The sequence below is a fragment of the Coloeus monedula genome, assembly GCF_965178545.1.
Source record: "Coloeus monedula genome assembly, chromosome: Z".
In the NCBI taxonomy this organism is placed as follows: Eukaryota; Metazoa; Chordata; class Aves; order Passeriformes; family Corvidae; genus Coloeus; species Coloeus monedula.
Genome location: NC_138822.1, coordinates 41,976,405 through 42,004,140, shown reverse-complemented (window position 1 = coordinate 42,004,140; position 27,736 = coordinate 41,976,405). Strand labels below are relative to the sequence as shown.

Sequence of the window (27,736 nt, the reverse complement as noted above, 5' to 3'; positions counted from 1 at the left end):
GACATTTTTTTGCTTTAAAAAAACCCAAAACCAACTAAAACAAACACAACACATTAGTGTTTATTGGTAAAAAATATGAATGAGAAAAGAAGTTATGAAGGAGAAAAAAAGCTTTTGTTCTCTGGAAAGGGAAGAGTCCAGAATGTAGTCCCTCTTCAGTTGCCTAATAGTTCTTCCGGTACTACAAACCTTCAAATAATTACTTAAGATAACGTCTGCAAATAAAATATCTTTCCAAGTCACTGGACTACTGATTCACATTTTGATTTTAAATAAACAACTTTTGCTTGCATAACCATATCAGATTCAGGAATCTAACTCTGCTAAGCAATCCTTATTTCCAAGGATGACTGTGAGCAGGAAACGAGCTAATTTGGGCACACTAAGACTCTAATTAAGTGTAAAAGTATAAAATAATCTTGAAAAGAAAGTATCACTTACTTTTCTTCACCAATGGAATTCTGAAGATTGTTCTGAGGGTGGAACTTTTACAGTTTAGCTGAAATATCTGCCCAATGATTTTCTTTCATATTAATGGGTTTGCAAAGAGAATATAAGAGAAGGGACATTTAATGTCACAAAAGAGTAATGGCAACAGAAGTTACTCCCAGTTCAAAACTGGCATTTTTGGAGAAGGTTCACAGATTTGAAATGAAAAAAGGGCTTTCTGTGAAGAAATAGCCAGAGTAAAGCCCAAAATCAAACCTTTTTTATCCTTTACCCTTTTTTTTTTTTTTTTTTAAACCATGGAGAATGGAAATTATGCTTTCATGTGGTTCAATGAAAAGTCTCAATAAGAACTTCCGGTGCTAAGAAAGGTGATGGGAGTGCAAAGCAAGATTGGTGAGCCAAGAGAAAGGAGGACCTCATTGACAAGTAAAGAGATTTGAGTTGGGTCATCTGACTCATCCTCTGGAATAATAAAGAATCACAGAATGAATTAGATTGGAAAAGACATTTGAGACCATCAAATCAAACCTATGACCAAACACCACCTTTTTAACTAGACCATGGCGCTGAGTGCCACATCCAGACTTTTCTTAAACTTCTCCAGGGACAATGACTCCATCACCTCCCTGGGCAGCCCATTGCAACGCCCAATTACCCTTTCTGTGAAGAATAGAATATGGGTTGGTAAGCTTCATCCCAAGTAAGTGGAAAAAGGCTAAGGCTAAAGGCTAAGGAAAGTTCTTTAGACCACTTGCTGGACTGGGTGAGACACAGGTGAATTAGACAAAAAGAATTCAACATTTATGGGTCTTGGTCTGTTCTAATACCTCATTGCTCTGTCTTGGTGGTTCCATATTTGAATGAAACAGTTTTGTAGGCACTTATCTCAGTCCTTCTATAGGTCCCTAGGAAGGTGAGCAGTAATGTAACATGATTTTTTTGTACTTGCATTTTTTGGTCTGTGCACAGATAGGAGAACATAGTCTTAAATTGGTCTATGAAAGTCAGTGGGCTGCAGCTGATTTGCTTAAAAACAGAGAAGTAGCCTGGGTTGAGAAGAATATTTAATGCAAGTGTCCCAGGTTCTTCATGTTCTGCTTTACACACTGGTCTCTCTCAGTTTAAATTGTCACATGCAGGAAGACTGAAATCTTGATTTCGTATTTAGCTTCCTCACCAGGAATTTAGTGCTTTGTAGACTCAAAGCTTTGGGTGGAAAGTATTTAACAGATTAACTAGGAAGTGGAAAGTTCCCTGAATAAAATCATTTCGAGTCTAATGTTAATGGTGTATATCATAGAATCAAAGAATGGCTTGAGTTGGAAGGGACCTTAAAGATCATCTAGTTCCAACCCAACTGCCATGAGCAGGAACAACTTTCTCTAGACAGGTTGCTCAGAGCTCCATCCAACCTGGCCTTGAACACTTTCAGGGATGGGGCATCCACAACTTCTCTGGGCAACCTGTGCCAGTGCCTGACCACACTCACAGTAAATAAGCTTTTCTTAATATCTAATCTAATCTTCTGTGTTTCCTTTTGAAGCTATTGCCCCTTGTCCAATCACTGCATGCGCTTGTAAAGAGTCCCTCTCCAGCTTTCTTGTAGGCTCCCTTCAGGTAATATAGGGTCCCTTCAGGTATTTGATTGGTAATCCTCTACCAATATGTCAGCAGCAGACCTCAGAAGAAATGAAAAAGTAAAAAAACCAGATTGATTTACAGAACTGTAGTGTATCAAGGCTAGCTGTCTTGGGAATCAAAATGTAGTGTGATCTTAAACTTTTAAAAAATGTTTACTGATGTTGGAGTAATGATGTTCTCTATCCTGAATGCTAACTCAAAATAAGGTCTCTAATTGTCTGGAAAAGGACAGCGTTCCCTATGACATTTGTTTCTTTTTTTCAGGAAAAAAATGGCAATAGAAAACATAAAACACTGTGTTTAAATATTAAACATCCTAGTGCACCATAAATTTTTAATATGCCAATTAACAAAGAAATATCTCTATTTGTTTCTGTGCAAATGTAAGAGGAGTGCAAAGAGTTCAGCAGACAGAATACTGGTTGCAGTGAGAGGAAAGGACAGCATTATCAAGCAAAGCTGCAGCTCCCAGAAGGGACATTATTAAATCCAAACAATGCTTTGAAGAAACAGAAGCTTGGGATTTTTAAAAACATCTTAATTTTGGGAAATGCTTGAAGGATATAATAGATTTTTAAAACTTTGTTGGAAGAAATTAGTGTTCTAGCCTGTAAATGATACAACTTACCTCTAACATTAAGGAAATGAATGTTACAAAAAAACAGAGCAGCAAACTGTGCAGCTGTAGCTATGCACAAATGCAAATGTATTTTCATAGGTACATACTTCATCAAGATGTTATTGCAGATTCCTGTTGCTGATTCCAGCAGGCCCATTTGTATGATAGCTTTTTATTGTAAGAATGTTTTCAAGATACAGACCCTTCTCCACCTGGCAAACTACTATAAGGTTCTACCTCTAGAAAGCTATGAATGTTAAATGGAAGCATGTTTGAAAGTAGGAATTTCTTAAATTTGACACAATTCACATGGAAAAGCCCTGCCTCTAGCTATCATTGAGGCTGAGTACTTGTGGGAGAGTTAGATGTTTAATAAGCAGAACATTTAGCTTATGACAAAACTGGATACGGTAATTTCTGGGCAAAGGACACCTGTTTGGGCTGTGTGACAATGCATGCACATGGCATCATTACAGGACTTCGTGTTTTCAGAGTTGGAGTACTGTAGATGGTGGAGGTTAACAGGAAGACTTGTGTAAGAACAGGTCTCTTTCCCACATAAACCCATAGCTCATAGGACACATTAAGGAAAGAAGGAATTCCTGGTATAAATTGGTTTATATATATATCTTTTTTACTGCTGAGTTGGAAAAGATCTGTGCCATCACTGAATTCCAGTTTAAAAAGCAACTGTTACATTCACTTCTTTTTAGCTCACTAGGAGCATAAGACTACATTTTTTCATGTGAAAACATAGTGGCTGTAGTTTATAATAATTTTTAATTCCGGCACCTTTTGGACTTCTAAAACTCTCCTGGGCTAGGCTTCATCTAGTCTTAGCTTTGAACTTTTCTCCCCTTGTCTCAAGCACACACACATACTATCCTCCTTTCCCAACATCACTTCAAATCACCCCTCAAAATAAATAATAAAAAAAGCGCCTTTCTGGCTGTTAACATTTTAAAGACAATGGGACATTAAGAACATCATTCAGGTTAGTAGAATGATGCTAGAGTGTCTCCATCCATGAACATCCTGCATGAAATAGCCCTGAGAACAAACTGTTCTTTGTTTCCTATTACAGCACAACTTTTTCTGCACTTAATACCTCACTGAACTACACTGATGCTTTGCAAGACCTTCAGAAATTCCTATTGTATCTGCTACATATCTGCCTATGTATCTGCTATATTAAAGCTATAGACTTGAGAGCAGAGCTTTCTACTGTTCTTTTCTGCTCAAAGCAATCAGTATCTGCACTTCTCCAAACTGATATTCATAATGTATGAACAGCACTTGCATATATAGTGGAAATACACAATACTTATGATGGGATATCAACAGATTCATGTTTTCATGTTATAATTTGGTTAGCTTTAAACACACAAGAATTGATAGCATAGGCTCCTGTTGGAAAAATTTTGTAAAGTTTGGAAGACGTAAGCAGGTTTATTCTTCCCTTTTCTTTTTGTGTGTGTCTGTGAGATAAGTAGAAAGAACTTTTAATTTATTTCCTCCTCTCAGATTGTGCTATTGAAATACAGATGGAATTAAGTACATAAGAAGAAACATATTTTGACTGTAGACTCGTCAATGTGATTTAAATAGTTTGGGCTGGTAATTTCTTATTATGCTGATGCTTATAGCTGCACAGTGGGTTGACCCTGCCTGGATACCAGGTGCTAACCAGAGCTGCTCTATCCTTCCCCTCCTCAGCTGGGCAGGGGGAGACAAAATACAATTAAAGGACTGTGGGTAAAGATAAGGACAAGAAAAGATCATTCACCAAAACTGACTCTATTAAGAGGAACTAACTTAACTCATTGCCAATCAAATCAGAGTACAGCAATGAGAAATAAACCCAAGGGAATGGGGGTTGTGGTCAGTTCATCACACTCTATTTTTGCTGCTCCTTCCTCCTCATGCTCTTCCCCTGCTCTAGCAGGGGGTCCTCCCACTGGAGACTGCTCCAATGTGGGTCCCTTCCACAGGATGCAGTCCTTTAGGAACAGACTGCTCCAGCATGGATCCATAGTGTGAGTCAGCAGTCACAGCCTCCTTCAGGCATTCACCTGCTCCACTGTGGTGTCTTCCAAGGCCTGCAGGAGGATTTCTGTTCTCCCATGGACCTCCATCGGCTGCAGGGGCACAGCTGCCTCACCATGGGCTGCACCACAGGCTGCAGGGGAATCTCCACTTCCAAGCACAGAGCACAGGTGCCTGGATGACTTCCTAGCCCCACTTCTCCACTCACCTCCGTGTCTGAAGGGCTGTTTCTTTCACATATTCTCAGTCTTTTCTTTTGGCTACTGTTTGGGGTTTTTTTCCATCACATTTTTTCCTTCCTTCTTAAAAGGGTTATCCCAGAGGCACAACTACCATCACTTATAGGCTTGGCTCTTTGAGCCAGCTGGAACTGGCTCTGTCAGACATGGAGGAAGCTTCTGGAATCTTTCACAGAAGACACACAGTCCCCTTGCTACCAAAATCCAGCATAGGCTGGAAGACGTTCTAGCAGAAATCAGTGGTAAAGTTCCCATTACTATCCAATTGTAAACCATAAATGCAGCTCCAACATGCTATTAGTGTGATCACAGACACACGGAACTTGAATATAAAGAAGGGCATTCAGATAAATATTCTTACTGTAATTTTTTTATCTGTCTATAAATACACGTGAGCTGACTGGTTTTCTCAGATTGTCTCAGTTCAATTTACTTAAATACCTTAGAGTTTCCATTTTATCTAGTTTTAGGTTACTAGATGAGACTTCCAACAGAGAAGTCAATGCTAACTCATTTTGAAAGTTAAAATTAATATGAAGGACACTTATTTTAATCTTTCAATCAAAATCTCAGCCCTCCTTTTAAGCCTTGAAGCAGAAATTAACTTCCATCACTTTTGTTAATTAATCCACTGGTGGCCACAGCAGAATCCCATGAAACTGCCTGTATATCTCTAAGGTCTATAATGCTGTGTGCCACTAGAGTGGGAGGATACAGACAAGTAGCATGTCCTTCAGCTGAAGAGACAATAAGTCCTTCAGTCTACTACCCCGAATTCATCCACAGAAACATTATTTCATTGCTATCACTTGACGTATTTCTGAGACAAATATGCTTCTCATGTATTTACATGAACTTCCATCATGTATGGCATTGTTACTCCTACTTTAGGAAACCTTGAGACAAAAACACGAATATAGCATGGATCATTCAAAAATACCAACTGATGTTTTTCTTGTATTTCAAAGGAAGGAGAATTACAGTCAAATGACATGACAAACTTAGATAAGTATGGTACAATTTTTATATGGTGGAAGTGATAATTATCACTGCTACTACCGTTATTATTTTATTATATCAAAAGGAAGAGAAAAACACATTAGCTGGATGTTTTGATATAATATCACAGATTTTATTAATATTTTTAAATAAAAAGGGAAAGGTAACTTTCTGGGAATTGAGGCCCTTGTTCAAGTAACTTAAAGAGATGTGCTTGACCTAACATATGTATTCAATGGACTGAGATAAATGTTAGTGTTTGTATGCTTGTGAGAGCTGAGCCTTACAAAGGGTTTGAGACAGTGTTGGTACTCATGTATTAAAGCCAGCAAAAGGAAATGAGATAACCTTTTGTCAGAGCTCAGTGCATGTAAGGGAAAAAAGGGTAACATCTGCCAGATAATTTTTTTTTTTGGTGACTACTGTTATTATGATACTAGCAAGAGGCACAAATCACCAAGTGTTAAAATTGGTTATTGTCAGTTAAATCAGAATAATTTCTAAACAGCTACCATTTACAGAAATAACACCTGTTCTATGTAAACAAATATATTCTTGTTGGGTATTAAAGAAATAAATTAAGATATAAAATGAGACATTAGCTTTGGCATTCTGAAGATGCTTAAAAGCCCAAGGCAGTTTATGTTTAATTGGTTCTCCAAGGTAGAAACCAATTCTATATAGACAGATTCCCTAGGTTGTTATCCTTCATCCCTACCTTGGACTTACCCATCTGAAGGAGACCTAGAGGAGAAGTAGAAGTACAGTCTAGCCAAAAAAGCAGATAGGTCAGTTTCCCACCAAGCAAATAATGCCTGGTTATCTTGAGAATTTGCTATATAAACCAACAGTGTATTCTTTCTTCTATACTCTGTTCTATTTGAAGCAAATAATACTAATTCAGTAAATGGTCCTCAGAAAACAGTTGCTGAGCTAATGCAAAGTTGAGCAGCTTCAAAGAAGTTTTGCCCTTGTAAAATGATCAGTTTGACTTAGTTTACTTTTACTCAGATTACAGTTACTTTCCTACAGGAAGCTTTTGGACTGTAAGCAATGAGAGGCACGAGGGTGCCTGCATGCTGTCTTCCAAGAATTACCTTTCTCTGATTCTGCTTACAGAAGCTTTGGGCTGTAAAACAAAATCCCATTTTTCTGTCTGTAATAACACAGTTCAAATATCTCTTCTCCTCAACAATTCCACATGTTCTGGATAAATATGAGCTCTTTAAGAAGTTAAGTGACTACTGAAATGTACAATTAGATTAGCTATGTACTGACCAAGGAAAGGATCTCAAAGGAATTACTTATCAAGAGCTGTAATCACTATAAATACAAAGGAGCAATTTCTAGCACTCTTTTAATAGTGTCATGCAAATATAAACCCATAAACATGAGCTGGAATTATGCTAACAAAGGAAATCAGCATATATAACTAAATTTTGACTATGAGGAAGATACAATACCCAATATCAAGTTCTAGTTTAATTCCAAAACCAGGAATTGTGGCTGTCATGAAGCACTACAATATCTTTGAACTCAGTTGAAAATGAGCATTTGGTTAGTCCTGCATTCTTTTCCTTGTTGCTCTATAGAAATGAAGTACTTGTGGATTAGACAATTTTCAGGGTTGAAGAGAAAATGAAGATAGGTAAGGAGGAAATCCTGCCCATGGTAATTTGGGTGGAGAACCTTTTCATGACTGTAGGAGATGCAGTCATTCACCTTCTATTAAAAAAAAAAAAAAAAAAAAAGGTAAATCATTGTTGAGGAAGCACTGCCATTTTGTCATGGTGAGTCATTTCACCTTCAGGTGATAGAACACAATTCTCCCCCATTCAGGGGGGAAAAGAAAAGTAATATAAAATGTAATTTTCCCTTCTTAGAGTAGACGGGATATCTATGCAGAAGCATAAATACTATCATATTCAGGGCTCATGATAAAAGTATAAGTGTTTATTCTGCTTATGCTTCTTAATTCAAAGATTAATTAGGTCTGAAATCCTCATGCACTGATTAGTCTATTCCTCCCATACATGTCACTCTTAGTGGTTATTTATTCTACAACAGTGCAATTTGCCACCAAGATTCTTTTTAGGCTCAGTGTTGGCTCCACACGCTACTGTAATTACTGCCATTTTAAAAAATTTGATTTACATGCATTTTACAGTTTTCTCCAGGCTGTAAATACTTCTTACAAAAAATGTTCCTACTAAAGTGAATGGAATTGCTCACTGAGTAGGTAAATAGATTGAACACAGCACTCAGAAAAGCCTATTGAGGTATATATTTAACTGTCTTGCATGTTAACCTTATGATTGCAACTATCTTGTGACTATGAAGGCACTGTTTATATACAGTTAGCAGATGGGAAGGGGGCAACTTCTAATCTGAACTTTCACTCTGTTTTTATTATACACACTAGGAGTGAGGGTACGGAGGATCCTGTTTTACTCCCTCCTTCATAATCCCCTTAATTACTTAACCTCTCTTTTCACACTTCCACAAAAAATGAGGGCAATCTTATCCCACCACAGATTTGTATTGATTCACTAATCAAATTTTGCTTCCTTATCCTCTATTTCTGAATAGAGGATAGAAATATCATTCTCTATTTCCAACAACCAACGTATTTCGTTGTATCTGAGTTTATGGCTTAGAGTGGAAGATGGTATGTCATAAGAGCATCCTGAATTGTCTCCCTCTTTCCCGAAGCAAATAAACATCCATACAGAGAGATAATCCAGAGGAGAATGAACATAAAAGCACAGACCAACATTGCCAGCAAAATGTATTCTATCCATCAGAAAATATCACTAATGGTATGTCAATTCACAGCTACATATTCCCCTCAGGAAAGTGGCCTAAACAATGTTTTATATTTTTAAAGGGTTTTGGGATAGTTACATCATTAATCTTTTAAAACAACAATAAGATTGTTTACCAAGACCTTAATGGTGTCTTTTAACTGTGTTTTTTCTGGAATTGGTTTTGAAAAAGCATATTCAAATTTTATTTCCTAAAAACAAAAGGAGCAGATAACACTGATAATCTGTACTGTAGTTGCTGAAAAAGATCATTCTTGGTTTTGGAAAGGTGGACTTCATATGAAGAGAGCAGTATACTATCTTTTTATCTGTGTTAGTGGTCTCTGCTTAACAGTGGTTGAAAGCAGTAATATTGACTTAATAAACACACTGCTCATATTTCAGCAAAAAGCACTCAGTCAATAGGCACTGAATTAATGTAAAGATTTTTTAAAATATTCTAAATAGATGCTCTTAATATAATTTTCATATATTCATATTTGTTTTTTGATATTTTTTGTGATAAACTTCGTGACAGCACCAGTTCTACAGTTTGTGTACTGTGCTGCATAACAGTGAAGCAAGCCTTTTATTTCAGCTCTCAGGGGATGTCTTTTTGCTATCAAATCTGTTTGTAGATTCTTATACTAGTATTCTTTATCTTCTAAAAGGAAAGAAATAAAGAAAATACTCTTTTCTATTTTAAAATCTCCTTTTTTTTTTCCTTGTAGGCAATTTACATTAAAAGTGACAAAGTTTTGTTTGCTTGACTGTTTTTAACCTTTTATTTTTGTAATTATACAGTTGTCCAGAAGGAGAAGTTTGAACAGAACATTTTATGATCTACCACAGTTGTTAGACACTTCTCTGCTTCAGCAGCTCTTATCCTTAACACAACTTCACGCATCCAACACCAGTGTTTGCCTCAGTGCAAAGATCCACATTTATTCTACTCTTTCTCTATGAGAATAGGAGTGTCCTTAGTTGAAAGAAAAACTGATTTCCAGAGCTGCATAGGGAAGCTCTACAACAGCTGTCTGCGCTGTATTCGTACTGTGGGTAAGTAGGGGAGTTTGAATAAATATCGTAATTAGGAACATAACAGCACATTTTGATTGCCTTAATAAATAAGACCAACATGAATCTTTTCTTAGTGGTGACACTAATGATCATAAATGGCCAAGCCTGTTGTCTTTAAAATATGAATTCTCAGTTGAAAAGCCAAAGTCTTGAGTACAAGACATACATTATTGAAACAGAAAATAAATGCAAATCCTTGGCATTTATCCCATTGGTTTAAGATAATCCACAAAAATATAAACCACGAATAACAGAAAATACTCCAAAACTTATGTTTTCATCCATTTCCACACAAAAGTAATACATTCTGGTATTAATATTGTTGATGTTTCTTACCTCATTGCTGTTTCCAGTACACTGTTCTTATCTCAAGGCATGATCTTCACTATTTGTGCAATTCTCAACTCCATCCTGCCTTAGTGGAAAGGGGGAAGGAAAGGGGGAGCAAGAGAATGGCATTTGGTTTTGGACAGTCTTGGTGCAGACACTGAATTAAGGAATACCGTTCCTAAACCATGACATTGCTGCTCAGTGTGGGGCTCCAAGCCACAGTCCTGGGATTAAGAGTCTCAGCTCTCCCAGCTGAGCAAGCAAAGGCATGGGGTGGTATAGAACAACCTCTGGGTCCTGGCCAAAACTAGGACAGGTACACAGAATCAGCAACCATCATTCAGACTTAAAGGAAAGACTGTGTGTTGCAAGTTCTATGGTCTTCTGCCATAACCTATTTTTTTTGTCCTAACTAAGATTACCTATACATGAATTCCCCTCACTTGCACCTTCGGATCACTATCAGTTTTGTAATTCTACTGTTCCATTTACAGGCAATTAAAATAACTCTACTTCTTTTAAAGAAAAAAATAAAAGTAAATTAGAGGTAATTCTACCTCCTCCTTCCCCCCCCCGCCCCCCGCTTAAAATATCCTCCTCCATTTAAAGCACGGGGATGTCGATGATGGAATGTTCTTTATTGTTCTTTATTAATCTCATAGAATACTCTTACTTGTATTTGGGACCTTCATAGTATTGTAGAATCAAAGAATAGCCTGTGTTGGAAGGAGCCTTAAAGATTATCATGTTCCAATCCCCCTGTTGTGGGCAGGATAAAGAACCTGACCATTCACAAGCCTTAATTTTATTATCAGCGTATCTACTAAATATTCAGTATTGTCTGCAAAGCAAAGGTCCTATGAATTTGTTGAGTATGTATGAATTTCAAAGGTCAAGGTAAGAACTGTATTCAATGTAATATGGTATTTTTTAAGGATTGTAACTGTAGTTAGTTATGTTACTTGTTTGTGGAATGAGAAGAACTATCTAAAAATCATAGTATGGTATTCTATTAATTAAGTAATTTCTACCTTACAAATTACTTTTAGCTGGTCTATGATGAACAGTTGCATATTCTGGTCAACTTGCAAAATGAGAAGTTCTTCTGTTACTTTTTGGTTATTATTCAGTGTAATATATTTCACAATTATTACCGCAGAGCCAATATGCTCTTCATATTATTTGCTACAATTTGGAATCTGGTGTTCACTCTTATTTCCTTTTTATCTGTATTCAAACCAATATCTGTAAGAATGTTCCCTTGTGAACTTCTTATAAACATCTCCAAATGCAAAAATAATAAATGTACTATATGCAGTTGATCAATGGTAGTCTATAAAGCAGACGTTTTATGTACTGTTTACTCTAATTTTCTTATAGTTAACTTGGAAATGCCTTGTGCTCACTCCAGCCTAAAACCCTTGAGGACTTTGACCCATGCACATGGGAACCAAACCATGTTCATGATTTAAGTCAAATATCTTAAGCTCTTACCCACTACTTTACAGAGATTACCGTCCCTTGAAAATATACTTTCTGCCTAGTTTAAATACTAATAGTATATGGCAGTATAATGGGAATAAATTTCCTTCAATTAATTCCAAGTGAGGAGGAGACAGGAGATTTGGTAATAGCTTAAACTGAGCCATCTACCAGAATTACTTCTTTGACCTGAGACCAGCTTCACACAAGTACCCTGTACTGAGGCTGTGCTAGTGAAATAACAAACTCTCTCACCTAGTAAACTGATCATTTGTACAGCTGGGGATGTATTCACATGGCACATGCAATTTGCCTAAATTATCGGCATACATGGTGTAAGAAAGAGGCAGCAGCACAGAAGGTTAACTTCTATAATAAATAACCTGTACAGCTGTGCAGACTACAGCTGTGTTGAAATTTGATGAACAACCTGGGAAGTTGGTGTCCATGGACATAGTACTGATGGGAAATGAATCTGGATTCTGGCTTCTAAACTTAATTTCATGCTTATTTGGTACAAGTTGTAGTCTGGGAGGGGACTAAACCTGCAGTTCTATTGTTCACCTTCAGCCTGTACTTTCCCACACAGAAAGCTATTCAATCATCCATTGTTTGCAATACCTCCAAGTACATTTGGTATTGATTCAATATGGCCTTTTGGCTTTGAATTATTAGCTAGCCTTGGCTCAAAAATGCACAGTCTGGGATCTTATTCAGTTTTGCATGGAGGAACAGAACAGACAATTATTGTAACACAGGAATTATGTGCTATTCACAACTAAAATACGATTAATGCATTTGGTCTTTGAAAACCTCAACAAAATATGTATCAGACCTTTAGGAGTCATCTCCTAACCAAGCATGGCTTCTTTCTCTTCCTTTACCCCTCAGAAAAAGCAGTGGCATTTTCATTTTTCTATACCTAATATTCCTCAAAAGCAATTGGGCTGGTTATAAAGTTTCATATTTAATTACAAATGAAAGTAATCCCTTGGAGAACACAATTTATTAATAGGACTTGGTTTACATTGGGAAAACCAAAGTCCAAAAGTGAGTTCATTGCCTCCACTTTCATGCTCATTTTCACTAAAGAAAGACAGGAGGCATTTACAGCATAGAGGTCTTATGCGTTGTTGATGGACAGTCTTCATGTTTGGAGAAGAGTCTTCTGATATTTGAAATGGTTTCTTTTTGTCTGTCTTTATAGGGTGACTGGCAACCAGTCACAAGTAGTGTTCCCCAGGGCTCAGTAGCGGGGCCAGTTCTATTTAATATATTTATCAATGATTTGGGTGAGGGGTCGACTGAGCGCTCCCTCAGTCAGTTGGCAGATGACTCCAAGCTGGGTGGGAATGTTGATCTGCTGGAGGGCAGGGAGACTCAACAGAGGGATCTAGACAGGCTGGATTGATGGTTTAAGGCCAGTGGTATGAGGCTCAATAAGGCAAAGTCCCAGGTCCTGTCCTTGGGTCACAAAAAGCCCGTGCAACAATGCTACAGACGGGAGGCAGAGTGGCTGGAAAGATGCTCAGCAGAAAAGGACCTGAGGCTATCGGTTGACAGCAGCTAAACATGAGCCAGCTGTGCCTAGGTAGCTAAGAACGCCAAGGGCATCCTGGCCTGTATCAGCAACAGTGTGGCCAGCAGGACTAGCAAAGGGGTCACGCCCCTGTACTATGGTGAGGCCTCACTTCAAATTCTGTATCCAGTGTTGGGCCCCTCACTCACTACAGGAAAGACATTAAGGTGCTGGAGCATATCCAGAGAAGGGCAACGGAGCCGGAGAAGGGTCTGAAGCATGATCCCTATGAGGAGTGGCTGAGGGAGTTGGGGCTGTTTAATCTGGAGAAAAGACTTGTTAGACATGGCATTTAGAGATACGGTTTAGTGGTGAACACTGGTGCTGGATTAACAGATGGACCTGATGATCTCAGGGGTCTTTTCCAACCTAAACAATTCTATGATTCTGGGAAGAGTGTAACTGAAACATGAAAAACTGGAAATACTAACCATAGGAAGTGAAGATGCTTGATACAGAAAACTGGATAACTGGTGCTCCTAAGGACATGTCCTGTTGGTAAAACTCTGTAAGAAAAAAGCTGTAGCTTTCATAGATGTACATGGAAAACACAGAGACTCTGAAAGTAAAATGGTTTGAGTGCCAAAACCAATGACTCTCAGCCTACTGCTGCTACACACAGCTTTGTTCTTTTTTCTTTCTTTGGGTGGCTGTCTGGAGAATTATTCTTTCAGTAACTTGTGAAATTACCTTTTTCCTTTCAAATTTTTAAATAATATCCTCTTACAAGAGCTGAGAGCTGTGAACTTTTCCTGTTCTTTTATTGAAATGATTATGTTACATTCTCATTCCATGAGCAGAAACTATTTATTCTTACTGTGGTAGTATAAAAAGTCTTGCAATAGGAACGTCAGCCTTATTTAACACGAAAATGATTGTTAATACATTATTGAAGTGTTTATCATAAAAACAATTTTGATAGAAATGCTGTACTACTGGATAGCTGTATCATGACAGCTCTTTTATTTCCTTGCTAAACTGTAAAGATGAGTTACAGAGTTCAGTTCTGAGTTGTTCTCAGAATTGAACATGTAATCACTGGGTTTGCTTCTCCATTATATAGAATAGAATGATCTGAACTGTATGCCTGAAGAATAAATAAAATGGATATGAACCACAGAAACTATGGAATATCACGAAAGTCTGTATTATTTGGTAGCACACAGTATATATGAGGAGATAAGGTTTCACTAGGATAGTTTCTATATCATGCAAATTACTTTTCTCTGGGTGGCCACAGTGAAAATGAGAGGAGTTGTAGAAGAACCTGAAGTGTAAGGCATTGATCATCATTACTAGAGTTACAGGGGTTTTTAGGACACAGTAAAAAGACAGCAAAGTAATCCTATTTTCACACATGCTTGAATAATGGCTGAAACTAAAAAATGAACTTTTCCTTTGCCATATGAATAGTGAAGCATTCATTCCCAAACCATCCTCTGACTAAGTATGACATTATTTGTGTTTACATTTTCAAAATAACAAAGACATACAAAGCAGAACTTTCAGTTCACACGCTAAATCTCTTCAATGTGACAAGAGGTATTGCAAAAGTGCTTATAAACAAGTACTGCTCAACAAGCCTATTTTTCAGTAATTTGATTCTATGAATGAGATAATTGAGCAAATTTTCACTTTGGGACACATACATGATTCCCACTGACTTCATAAGGAGGTAAGTTACATACATCAAATAAAGAACACACCTTAGGAAGAGCTTCTGGATGACTGTGAACTGGTTTTAGCTACTTTAGGAAAAAGGATAAAAAATAATCTGTGTCCAGATTCATCTCTAATTTAAGCTTCAGTAAAGTGGAAGCAAATTAGTGGCTACAAGTGGGGTATAAAAGAGGAGAATAAGGCTTAGGAATTTCTATTAAATATTAAACAGATACAAAGATACAAAGATTGGTACTCTGTCCATGCTTTTGCACAATAGGATATAAATAATTAATTATCAATATCTAACTCATACAATAATTATGGAGGTAAACAAGTTACTTAAAAAGCAGTTTCAAAAGCTATCTAGTGCTAATGTTTTCAGGGAGCTCAGGTGCACTCTATTTTGTTTTCAATGCAGCTGTACTGAGGCCATCTCTGGAAATTCAATATGGAGGCCCCTGGTTCTTCTAGATTCAGTGAAGGACAACTCGGATACTACAATGTAGAGGTATATTTACATGCACAGATCTATTCAGCGGATGTACAAAGAAGTAATTAGTCAACACATTTTATTTACAGTGTATGAGAGTAAGTGTGCTTTTTGGTATGAGGCATAAGAACTTTGCTGCCTGTTTAGCAAATTCAGCTTTTTTATTCTTCAACTATTTGCTGTTCTGTCTTTTTTCTTTTTTAATACGTACGCATCAAAAATGACCCTTTTAAGCACCAATTTTCAAAACTTCAGTTTAGCTCATGTAGCTAGCTGGATCTTTTAATTTTAGTTGTTTTGCAGACTTTACTGAAGTGAAATATATACTTTACTCCCTTTTTTGGTGCAGGGCATATTGTTTTCTTACTTGGCAATATATTTGTAGTAGACCTCAACTCTGCATACCAAGTTACACAGCATTTCTGTATTGTAATACTTCAATTTCAAGTTACAAGTATGAGAGTATGTTGTGCAAAACCTGTAATCTTTCAGGAGACGTACTTTTCTATAGAACAGCAACCAGAAAATCCAAAATCAGACAGAGTCCTGAAACACATTAATGTACAAACACACTAATGCATTTCAGAAGAAGAAATGTTCCAGTAAATGTAACAGGATTATCTTTTTCCTGTAGAACACTGTCATTTAGAGTAGTTTGCTTCATGTAATTTGTCTACGCAAATATTTTAATGAAGATTTACCCTTCAGTTTTAGATGGCTATGATACAGATTAAGGCTTATTTTTTTGTTCCCCAGAACAATTTCCAACTGGAACATATGACTAGGCAGAGCAGATTGATTATGGCAGGAAACACAGTACCAGGACTGCAAGATATCATGAAGAATTAACAAATCAAATGAGAGTAAATTACAATTGTCAGAAAAAGTTTGTTAATAAGGGAGCAAGAGCTTTTAGCTCTTACAGTAATATCTTCAATGAGCTGCAAAAAAATACACGAGAGAAAAATCCCAGATCACATAGCACTGAATTTATTAACAATTAGTTATCACTGACTCCTCAGTGAGGTACAACTTCATTGGAATAATAAATCTGCACTATCCAGGTTAGTTATTTAGAGTGGGAAAAAACCTCTCACTGGTGAATATCAGTGGTGTGAGAGCACTGGAGATGCTGCAAACCTTACAGTTCATTTTCTGGTTTACTCTACACTCATTGCATGACCTCCCATTGACTTCTATAGTCCTGGACTCAAATTCTTCAACACTTCTGTTTTTCTACAAAGTGGACTCTAGCCTCGGAGGCTCCACTGGGAGCTGTTCAATTGAATATATACATAATATGTGACTATGGGCAATATATTTAGAAAGAATCCTAGGTCTGAGGTACACAGCAGGGCTTATTGAGGCTTGACTGTGAAACACAGAATCGTAGAATCATAGAACAGTTTGAGGGAAGGGACCTTAAAGAACATCTAGTTCCAACCCCCCAGCCATGGGCAGGGACACCTTCCACTAAACCAGGTTGCTCAGAGCCCCATCCAAACTGGTCTTGAACCCCTCCAACGAAGGGGCATCTGCAGCTTTCCTGGGTAACCTGTTCCAGTGCCTCCCCACTCTCAGAAGAGTTTTTTTCCTAACATCTAATCTAACCTGCCCTTTTGCAATTTGAACCCACCGCTTGGTTCCCTCCAGACCTTTTGCCAACATGGGAAGGGAACCCCGAAACGGTCACTGCCTCAGACCCCAATGCCCTCGAGCTTTCCATGGATGAGTCTTACCAAACTTGAAATGGGAAACTGAGACATCGCCGCCCAAAGGCTCGCAGCAGCCACCAACCAGTGCCTGTTGCTTTGAGCCCCTGCGTCGGGCGGGTCTGGGCGCGCCCTGTACTTGGTTCAGGAATTCTTGTCACAAGCGACCGGCCTCTCGCCAGGGCCCGGCGCCCCGCGCGGTGCAGGAGGCGCGTCCCGCGCCCTTCCGCGGTGCGGCCGCTCCGCGGGGCTCCGCGCCGGCCCTTGCGGCACGGGCTGACGTCAGCGCCCGCGGCGGGCAGGGCGGGGCGGGGCGGGCGCTCCGCAGCACGGCGGGGAGCGGGGAGCCGGGGCGCCGAGCGGGCAGCGCCGTGCGGGGCAGCGCCGTGCGGGCAGCCCAGCCGCGCTCCTGCCCTGCGCCCGCCCGGCCCGCCGGCGCCATGGAGGAGTTCCTGCAGCGCGCCCAGTCCAGGCTGGTGAGTCACGGCGGGGGGCAGCGGGCGCGGGACTTCGGCCGACTTGCCGGGGACTGCAGCCATCGGCCTCGCCCCCGCAGCCCCGGGTGCGGCGGCCGCGGGTGCTCTCCGAAACTTCTCGGGGTAGCGCTGTCGTCCTCCCGGGCGGGCGGCGGGGAGAGGATGGGGCTGGTGACCTTCGCAGCGGCTGGGGCTGCGGCGTGTTTTAGGGGTGCGTTTTCTTCTCACATCTTGCTGCTCTCTAGTAACTGCTGAGTAACCCTCTGCTTTAGGAACCCACGAGCCCGTATCTGACAGGCATTGTGGGGGGTGTCAGCATGCCGTTTTGGGATTATTGGCACATTTCTTGAGACTTTAAGATGCATCAAGTTGCATAGTTGAAGGGAGGGGGGGGAATGGTATGAGAAGTGGCTGAAGAAGTACTTCTTCTGTGGTCTGAATGACACTAGCAGTTGGGAATAAGTCTGGATTGGCAAGACATTAAATTACTGAGCAATATGCAAAGATTATCAAGGTTCAGCATCACAATTGTGTCTCGGTTGTCATAGGTAATTAATACTGTCTTAGGAATCACAGAGGTATATAGATCCTGTTCTCAGACGACTTGTTGGTAGGGCTGTGCTGAAACCGCAGTGTATTTATTTTGTTTATAGTGACTGTCACTCTACCCCAGACAGTGTGTGCTGTTTTCCCTGTTATGTGCAGTGCAAAAGTAGGATGTTTTTAAGACTGGGATGGTCTTAGGCCAACATGGCTAAGTTGTTTTTCATTTTTATTTTCTCTGCAAAACTCGGTTTTACTGACTTCTTACCTTTCATGTGTAGCCTACATGCCCACTAGCTATCCCAGCTCTAAGAAATGCATTCAGTTGTAGGAGTACTACAGGGTTTATCCCACGTCTGCTTGTTTTATTCTGTGTTTTTGGGTACTTGCTACTTGTAGGACTTTACCAGTTTCATAGACCTGTTAAGACTGTCTGGAGAGGGAGCAATCATGAACCCAAGATGGTCTTTCTCTGATAGACATGGTTCTGTATCTAAAATGATTTGTAAAAGATGATTTATTATACTATCCCTTCTTGTCATGCATTATTGGAAACCAGAGAACTAAGTAATGTTTTAGAGGACTGGAGAAAGAGATGAGAGAATTAATCCCTTGGTGGCTTCCTTAATATTTAACTGTGTTGGCAGATATTAAGGGTAAATAAACATGAAGTATGTCATTCTCGTCACATGCCAACTAAGTTGTTTCACAATGCATTTTTAGGAGATTTTAAAGTATTTCCCTTGTGTTTTCACATAAGCACTCTTTTAGCCCTCTTAAAAGATACTGCACTGTGCAGTTACAAATCCTTAATACATTTTTCACATTAGCATTTCATATATTGCAAAATTTGAGATGGAGATGCTGGTGGTTTTGACAAACTTTTTGCTCAAGTACATCATAGGTAGTCTTACTTAATAGACATTAATTATGCAATGATAGTGCTTCCCATTAGTAAATGGCGAGCAGTAAAAACAATTTGTTTATCTGTAAAAGCAAATATTGCACTAATCTTTCTGAATAGCTGTTGATGATCAGAAAGGAGTTGTCTAGAAAACCAGAATCTGAAGAGGCCCATTAGAAATGGAGAACAGATAATATTTTTTGTTTCAATTAGATGAAGCGGGGAGCAACTGAACAGCAACTGAACACACCACAAGAGCACAGCCCTTTATACTCCTATAATGTGGGTTTTCAAAAGAAATGCAGAATTCTCTTTGTACTTTCAGAATCATGGGAGGAAAAGGCATGTTTTGGAGGAGGCCTCCTCTCCAGGAGTGGTATAGTGGGGAGAGAGTGTCTTTCTGACTGATGTGTCCTTGTATGGGCATGTCAGCTGAGCATGGCTGGGGAAGAAGAGGCATCTGAGCACTGGAGTGTTCAGGTCAGAACAGATCTATGCATCTTATAGGTTGACTGCAATTTGCCAGTTTACTTTGTACTACAGTGGCCTGAAAAGGATAACTCAGAGAAATTCAAGATTTGCATTCTGCAACATGAAAGGCTGATGATGTGTTTTCCTTTCGGCTTCGTCAGGCTTTTTGTGGGGAATCTTTCTCAGCTGGTAGCCATAGGCTGAGTTGAGGCCAAACAGTGAGCAGTCTTTGTTTTGACACTGATGTAAGGTAAAGCTGTGCAGGGAAATGGGTGAATGACTAAGGGCAAAGGAGCTGCTGTGTGTTGTGCTGCTGCAGCCATATCTGTGGAAGATGGTAAAAGGCCTACAGTTGTATCTGAGAGGCCTGGTGATGCCAATCTCACAGTGCTGGTATTTCACACCCCAGATATTCTTGTTAGGTTAAACAGATTACCGTGCACTGACTACATGATTGCTACTCAGAATGAATAAAGGAAAATTTTCTCCAGAGGAACAATTGCTCCAGACTGCGCAGGGGAACCTGTTACTGGAAGTGCTTCGTCATTCATTTGGGTCTGGATCCAGCCACAACATTAATCAAGGCGGTTTATCCTCACGGAGCGAATTGTAGCCTCGGAGTATGCTGCACAAAGGACATGGCTGTTTTTTGTTTTCTAAGACTTTGTATTGTGTACCTTCATTGATTGTTATAGAGGAAAATTCTCTGTGTATTATCTATTAATACTAAAGTCTCAACTAGACTATTCTTCCAAAGAACGATGAATTTTGCTTTTGTGGCTTGTCAACTGTAAAACATCCTCAGTAATTTTCAGAATGAATCTTTAAAGTTGTTACGTATAATCTGTGTAAAACCAAGGAGGAAAAATTTTAGAAGGCAATGTATGACAGGATACAAGAAATCCTGTACTCATGTTTTGTCACATTTATGGTTCAGTTCTGCAGGTGTTTCTCCATGTTTTGTAAGTCTAGTACTAATGCGAGAATAGGTGAGACTAGATGAGACCAAAGGTCCTTCTAAACTGTTCTGTCTTGTCTCGTGGGGGATTATAAACAGTAGAATACACAGGCTGATGAGGTGCTGAAAACTTAGATCAAAATGTATAGCTGAACTAACATGTTAGCCACAGCTAGAACCATCTTCCATACATTTGGCTACGTCATGTGCTTGGGTTTTTTTATGCTTTGGCTTCAACAAAATCCCTGAGACAGTGAGTTTTACAGTTTTATCATGTGCTTTGTGTGAGGGGGACAATATCCCTCTTTGTTTGCTTTAAATTGCCTGACTATTTTAATGTGTGTTCCATGATTCTTCTACCTGAGTGAATATTTTTATTTCACTTTCTCTCTGGTCTTTAGTTAAGTGTTACCATATCCTCCTTGTCTTCTTTCAGACATTTCCAAGCTAAGGTTTTCTATTGCCCCTTCATGCAGGAGCATAATTCTATCACTCTGCTCATCCTTGTGCCCTTACTCTGAAGATTTTATTTAACAGTTTGAAAGCTGTGGAGCCCAGAACCACCTGTCAGGTTTAAGTCATGACAGCATAAAATACTGACAGTAGTATAATGACTTCCCTTTTTTTTTCCATTTTCGTAAGGGTTCTGCTATCCTACTTACTCTGTTTTACTGTCAGAAAGCATTTTTCTGATGCTTTCAGAGTATCATGTAAAATGCATGCACGATGTTTTTGCTGCTTAGTAATACCTATTTTAAAGTTCATCTGACAGTGTACAGCACCTCAATACAGTTAAAAATGAAGATCGGTTGTTTTCTCACATTTTCCCTAGCCTGCACTTCTTGGCTCTCATTTCCAGTTACTGTTTTATTCCCTAGTCCCTCAGTGTCATGAGTCCGTTCTGCAGTTCCTGTAGCCAGTTAAAGATTTGACCCTCCTAAGTAATCTGGTATTGTCTGAAGCTTTTTCCACTTCATTATTTGCCTGCCTGTCCTACTGGAAGTAATATTATTTATTATTTATGGATATGAGAAACAGTACATATCCCAGCACATATCTTTGTGGAGAATCCTTCATGGTTATTTTTTCTTCACTGAAAAGCTGACCATTTGTTCCTGTCCTTTTTTCCTTAACTTTTAATTCTGTAGTATGTCATAAAAGGGTGACACCCCTTTTTTTTTTTGGTGATTTTGTTTACCTCTTGGCCTCTAGGAAACTTTTCAGTAGTATTTTGGAAGATCCAGATACAAGCATTTACTTGCTTGTCCTCTGCATGCTTACTGAGTTATTCAGGAACTTTAATGAACTTTAAACAATTTTGTACAGAAATGTCATACTTCATAAACACTATCTTTTCCCCAGTATAGTATGTTATTAATCTCTCTGGATTAGACTCTTTCAGGTACAGGCAAGCTCCATCCAGTTGGAGAAGATTATGATGAGTGAATACATAATTTTGTATAATTTATTCAGGAAAACAAATCAAAAGTTTAAGGTTTCAGTGATGTAACTTCAAAATTATTATCAAAGTAATTATCAAGATGTTAAAGTCAATTAAATAGAGAACTAAACATTCAGAACTATTTCTTCAGTAATTCTCAGATGCGGAATACTGTGTACTGAAGAAGGTACTTAAATTAGGTATTTTTCAAGTAATCTTACGTGCTTCAGACTGTTGCAGTGATGTGGAAGGTGTGTGAGAAGTTAAATCAAGGGCATCTGTCAAGAAAGAAGCTGTAAGAATTAAAAAAAAAAAAAAATAGAATTGCCTCAGGGAGATGCTGAGACAAGGACTGGCAGAGAATGCTTTTTCCCTGGCTTTAGGTCTGTGCCTAATGGAGAACCTAATGCTTTGTATGCTGGCTTCAGGGAAGTCAGGGAACAGAATGAGCCCCAGAAAGGCTTAATGTGCTGATGGTACTGAGATAACCACATACTGCAGCAAACTGCTTTAAACTAGTAATTGAAAGATGGTCCTCCTCCTGCAGAGAATAGCAGATTAGCTGGGGAAATCTAAATGCTATGTCATCTTCAGCAATTAACAGTATTTGGGAAAAAAACCCCCAAACCCTCTAAAAATTGAAGTTCTTTTAATCCCTTGCTGATAAAAGAAAAGAGATCATGATGCTACATCAGTGTTACACCTGGCAGGGTAACACACTGGACAAACGGGGAATTACGACCCCAGGCAAGCGTGCCCAAAGAAATATTGGACTGTGTGACTGGACATTTTCCAGACTGAGGGCCAGACCCTTGACCAGGGAGATGCCCTTGAGAACAGTAAAAAAGGCTTTTAAGGCACTGCTTTGATAGATATGAAAAGTGAATGTTGTGCTTGTTTCTGAGGCAAAGAAGCTCAAAGAACAGTTAGTGATGATGGCATGACTTGAGTAGATTTATGTGACCGCAGTTTAAAAACAAGCTGAGTCACTTACATGTTTATTCATATTGCCTCTTACTTTCCTATCTGGAGTTTTCTTATCAATGATAGGCAGTGGTTACTTTGAAAATAATATTTTATTGAGCTGGAATAAAGTTTTGGCTTTATGGGAAGTGAGAGACATTACAGCAGTGAAGCAGAAGTTCTTTTCCCAGAAACTGAACTTCTGCAAGCAGAGGAGTAAAAAAAGCTTTCAAGCATTAATACAAAGAATCAAGTCTTACCCTCGCGTGTATCTTCTTTGCATTCATCCAGCAGCACACGAGGGACTTGACTCCACTTAGCAAGGCACTTACACTATGTAAGAATTAAAGAGTATGAGTAATGATATTGACTGCAGTTGGAAAACTCAGATTTAGAAGTTGTATATACACCTAAGAAGGTTGCAGAATGGGAGTATTACAGCTGGTTAACCTTTTATTACTTAAATCTGTACAAGAAACATGACCAGACTCAGTGTTTATTAGTAATAAGGAAAAAAAGTATAAGCATTGCACCAACGTAATTCTCAGATAAATTTTTAAGCAAAGTATAGTTATGAGCAGTTACAATAATATCAAAGGGCTGGTTTTTGTCATCATGGTATTGTTTCAAGTAGAATACTTCCTTATCTTATGGGTACCACATAACCAGAAATATTTCTTAACTGGGAAAAGAACTCAGGGAATCATAAAAAAATTATTTAAAGAATTGATTTCCAAGGAGAAAAAATGAACTAAACATAAAATTTGATTAAATTACTGCTACACTGAGACAGAGAGCAGTCTGGATCTATGAGGTTGCTAGAAGCAATGCAAAGAAAGGAAGGAATCATTCATTCATGTACATAGGTATAAATATGAAATTGCAAAAGTCAGCAGAGGCTTAGTAAAGAAAGTGTTTCCAGAAAATGAGGTCTCTTAGCAAGGAAAACAGATTCCCAGAGGAGGGAGAGAAAGCTTCTGCATATAAGCAAACCAAAATAAAATCTGAATTGGCTGAACATATGTAGAACTACTTTAAAAAGCAACCTGTAGTGGTAAGGAAAATATAATGGGTAATTTAATAGCCTTTAACAGTTCCCCTAAAGTCAGACAGACTACAAACATGGCAGAAAATGAGAATTAAAAAGGCTTTTCCCCCATGGATTTTCATTGTTTAGGATGATAGAAATAGCATTTTAAAACAATAACCTACATACCTTGCTCTTCATCAGTCTCTGGTGCAGTGATAAGTGAAGCACATCATACGTGATTAGGCCAAATTCTATTCTGGTTAACTTTCGGGGTGTTGAATCAACTGCAGTTGTAGCTGACATACTTTATGCTTTGTTCTACACACAAATTCTATAGGCATTTCAGTGCAGTGCTGTAGGATATTTACTAGGGTATCACATAACTATTAAAGTGTGGTCATGATTCTGTTGTGCTAGATTGTATGCAAATACTTAATTAAAAAATGGGTTCAGTTCCTATCCTAAGGGTCTGTTGGATGTATTGGAGGAAGTAGATAAATCCAAAGAAGTAGTATGGTGGTAATAGTTGCTGTTATGTTTCCTAGCCTATTAGTTAGCATTTTAGCAAAGGGCAGTTTTGGGTAGGAGTTAAACCAGAAAGTTGATGAGGTTTGGAAACATGTCTTTAAGCATAGGCCAACATCAGAGAAAATGAAATGACCTGATTACTCTTTCCATTCCTCTGTTATAGACTGTCTGAAGATAAAACATAATTATTGAATAGGATATGACAGATGAAGAAGAGAAGGATTTAAAAAGGTTACAAGATGTAGTTGAGGCATTTTCTTGAATGTAGTGGAGCAAGGAGGGCAGGAAGAGAGAGATCTTTATGGGCAGAGCCAATATGGCAGAGTCAGAGCCCACAGGCTGGGAGGGGAAGACTTTCCACAGCGTGGTTGTGGAAGCTGCCAGCTTAAATCTGCTGAAGCCAAATAATGTTTATGTGATTAAACCATCAGGTAATGATAGCCAGAGTGTTAACTCTGAGTTAGGTAGGAAAGATTAATGAGCTCAACAGGCCTGCAGAACTTTGCAGTAGGTAAGGTGTGTGTGTCTAAACTGAATATGATGCTAGGATTACAGGCTGGAGTTGTAGGTCGGATACTTTCTTTAGTCCCTTATATATCTGTGATGTATGTTACTCCCAGAGAGAGGCATAGTAAAAGGAGAGGGAGTAAAACCTCAGCTTTAACCATGCTCAGATGGACTGCATGATTGTGTTTATGCTGGGAAGATGTGGAATAGGTGTGGGATTTTAGTTTGAAAAGGGCAGGACTGGAGCAGCACAGAAGTCCTCTTTGCCAGCCTGGAGTCCTGATGGAGATCAGGCTTAGGATTTAAATGACTTGGTAACACTCCTGTTATATTCTTTTTCTGTGAAGAAGGGAGTCTGCTCCCAATATCAGATAAACAGGAGTCTGCTCCCAATATCAGATAAACAGGTCCTTAACAACATGTATTGTATCATTTGTTCTAATGAAATCCAAATAGATTGTGGCACAGTAAGGACAGAGGATGGACAGTGAAAAGATTAGGAACATTTCAGAAAATGATGACGTCTGGAGGACGTCAGATGGTTTTCCTTCCTTGTTTACTTAATCATTTGACAGTAACTGAATAATGTGTAATAGACCTAATAGACCTAATGCACTGGCCCAGTTCCATCTTGCACAGTCATAACCTGCTTCTGTACATTTCCTTCTAGCCGCAATTTATTAATTTTAAGCCTCCTTATAACAAATTCTGTCTAAAGCACAGTGAGATTTTGCAGTGTACCTGAAATTATTTACTTGTTTTGTACTACTTAGGAAATTTTGATCTTGCTGTATTTTGATAGCAATAATTGTGTTCATGTCTGCTTTTAATCAGCACAGTTTTGGTTTTTGATTTAGTCTTTTGTGTGGAAGTGGCCCTGTATGCAGTCCCTGATGCTAACTAACCATGCTAACTAACATCATGCTGTAGTGACCTCTTCCCTAATGGTTAATCTCATTGTGCTGCATTGTGATACACAGCATAAATATTATAATTCTCCATAAATAATTCCATGCACTTTTATTGTACTGATTAAAAAATCCTGATCAAGGAGGAGCTGGTAGGGAAGAAGAAAACTCTAGATTGTTTTTTAGCTACTATCCTGCTCTTATGAATCCTGGAAATACGTGGAGACTTAGAATCTGGAGTGCTACAGAGACAGGCATATTCTACTTGGTGAACATTGTATGCTGTTCTGGAGGCAGTGGGATAGGTGGAAAGAGGAGAACTTCCCTTTGATGAGAAGCGAAATTGCTCTGTTTGGAATATATTTGACTTTTTTTGAAGCAGTGATAAATGGTAAACTTTTAAACACTTGCAGGGACAGTCCTAAATATAGACAGTTGGCAAATAATCAGTTGACTCATTCAGCAGCCTTTCTTTGACTTAGAAAAGGTTTTAACATTCAGTCAAAGTCATTTGCAGGCCTGGCAGTGTTACAGCTGAGTCAGATGGAGTACAGTGGTGATTTAACCTGCTGGAAGAATAAACTGCTATTTTTTGACAATGCCTGGATGCAGTCTGCATAAGTTTCATATATGTTTACTTAGTTTTCTTACAGATAAATCTTTTTGATTTACCCTTAGCAGTCACATTACTTAGAAGAACAAGTGGCTTTTTGTGATGTACCTGAGTATTGTATCTGCAAGAGGGTGTTTAGGTCTATATGAAATCTTGGAAAGATTAGTCTGCTGGGTTCCTGCATGTCTTTTATACGTGTTTGAAGTGAATAGCCTTATAATGTTGAAAGACCAGATATGATTTAAACCTCCTGTTTCATTTCCAGTCTCTTTATGGTTTTTTATTTGATTCTGTGCTTCTTTGATTTTTAAAATTTTTTAAAATTTAACTAACATAAAAATGACAATTACCCATTCAATTGAAATAACTGTAGTGCAGAAAACAAATGAAATTTCCCCTTTTTGCAAAGATGGACTTGGTCTTTTTCGATTTAGTTGAAATAGTAGGTGTGGTAATTTTTTGACTAGCGAAAATATTGTAATTCAAGTTCACCTGAATTACAGACTTTTTTTTAAAATTCAAGATTAATTACTCATTGAATCTGTGAGGGGTTTGTAGACTGAATGGTATCACTAGGGCATGGTCTGTGGTAAAGGATTATGTATTTCTTCTCTACCACCCTAGAGGAAATCTCTGCATTTGTCTCTTTGTGACAGGATGGGGCTGTAGAGGCTAATGATAGATAAGCTGCGCAGTTGCTGCAACCAGCTTTAAAATTTTGCAACTTGGCTACTTTTTTACGCAAAATTTGTATATCAAAGGAAGAGGTATGGGATGGTTTTGTACAATTCTTTGCTTTCTGCATGTCCTAAAAGGCAAATTGCATAAACTTTCATAAAGGCAGTTCCATGCTACAGTGTGGGATGCCTTCCCTTCCTTGAAAATTTGATGTACACTAGAACTTCAGCACTGATGGTCCTAGAACAAGAATAAAAAAGGTTTCATAGATTGAAATGGTATAACTACGCATTAAAGCCTTCATTCCAGGGATAAGAGAGTGGTGTAGACTGAAATTCTGGTCTTTGATTTCCAGAGACACTGGCTCATACTTTGTTTTAGATCACATGTGAAAATGAATTAAATAATGTAATGTTAGCTATTTGTTCACATTTTAAAGATCATTGCACAGTTTTTAACTGTCACCTTTTGTGCAGTGGAAGAGGGATTTCTGAGGCTGGGTCAGAGATATTTTGCGTGATCTGTTTTGCAAAGTTTGTGCAATAGTTGTGGTATGGTATGAGCCTGTCTCAATATCAAGGTG

General features: G+C 38.6%; 1 protein-coding gene across 1 annotated transcript in view; it reads left to right on the top strand.

Moving 5' to 3' along the window:
- Positions 1-17,573: 17,573 nt before the first annotated feature.
- The window catches only part of PRUNE2 (prune homolog 2 with BCH domain), a gene marked incomplete at both ends in the record, with an annotated part of 138,500 nt that continues 128,337 nt past the window's right edge, over positions 17,574-27,736 (top strand). The window contains one exon of the mRNA XM_082300845.1: positions 17,574-17,609. Within this exon, the coding sequence (XP_082156971.1) occupies positions 17,574-17,609 (36 nt within the window). The remainder of the gene's footprint in view (positions 17,610-27,736) is intronic.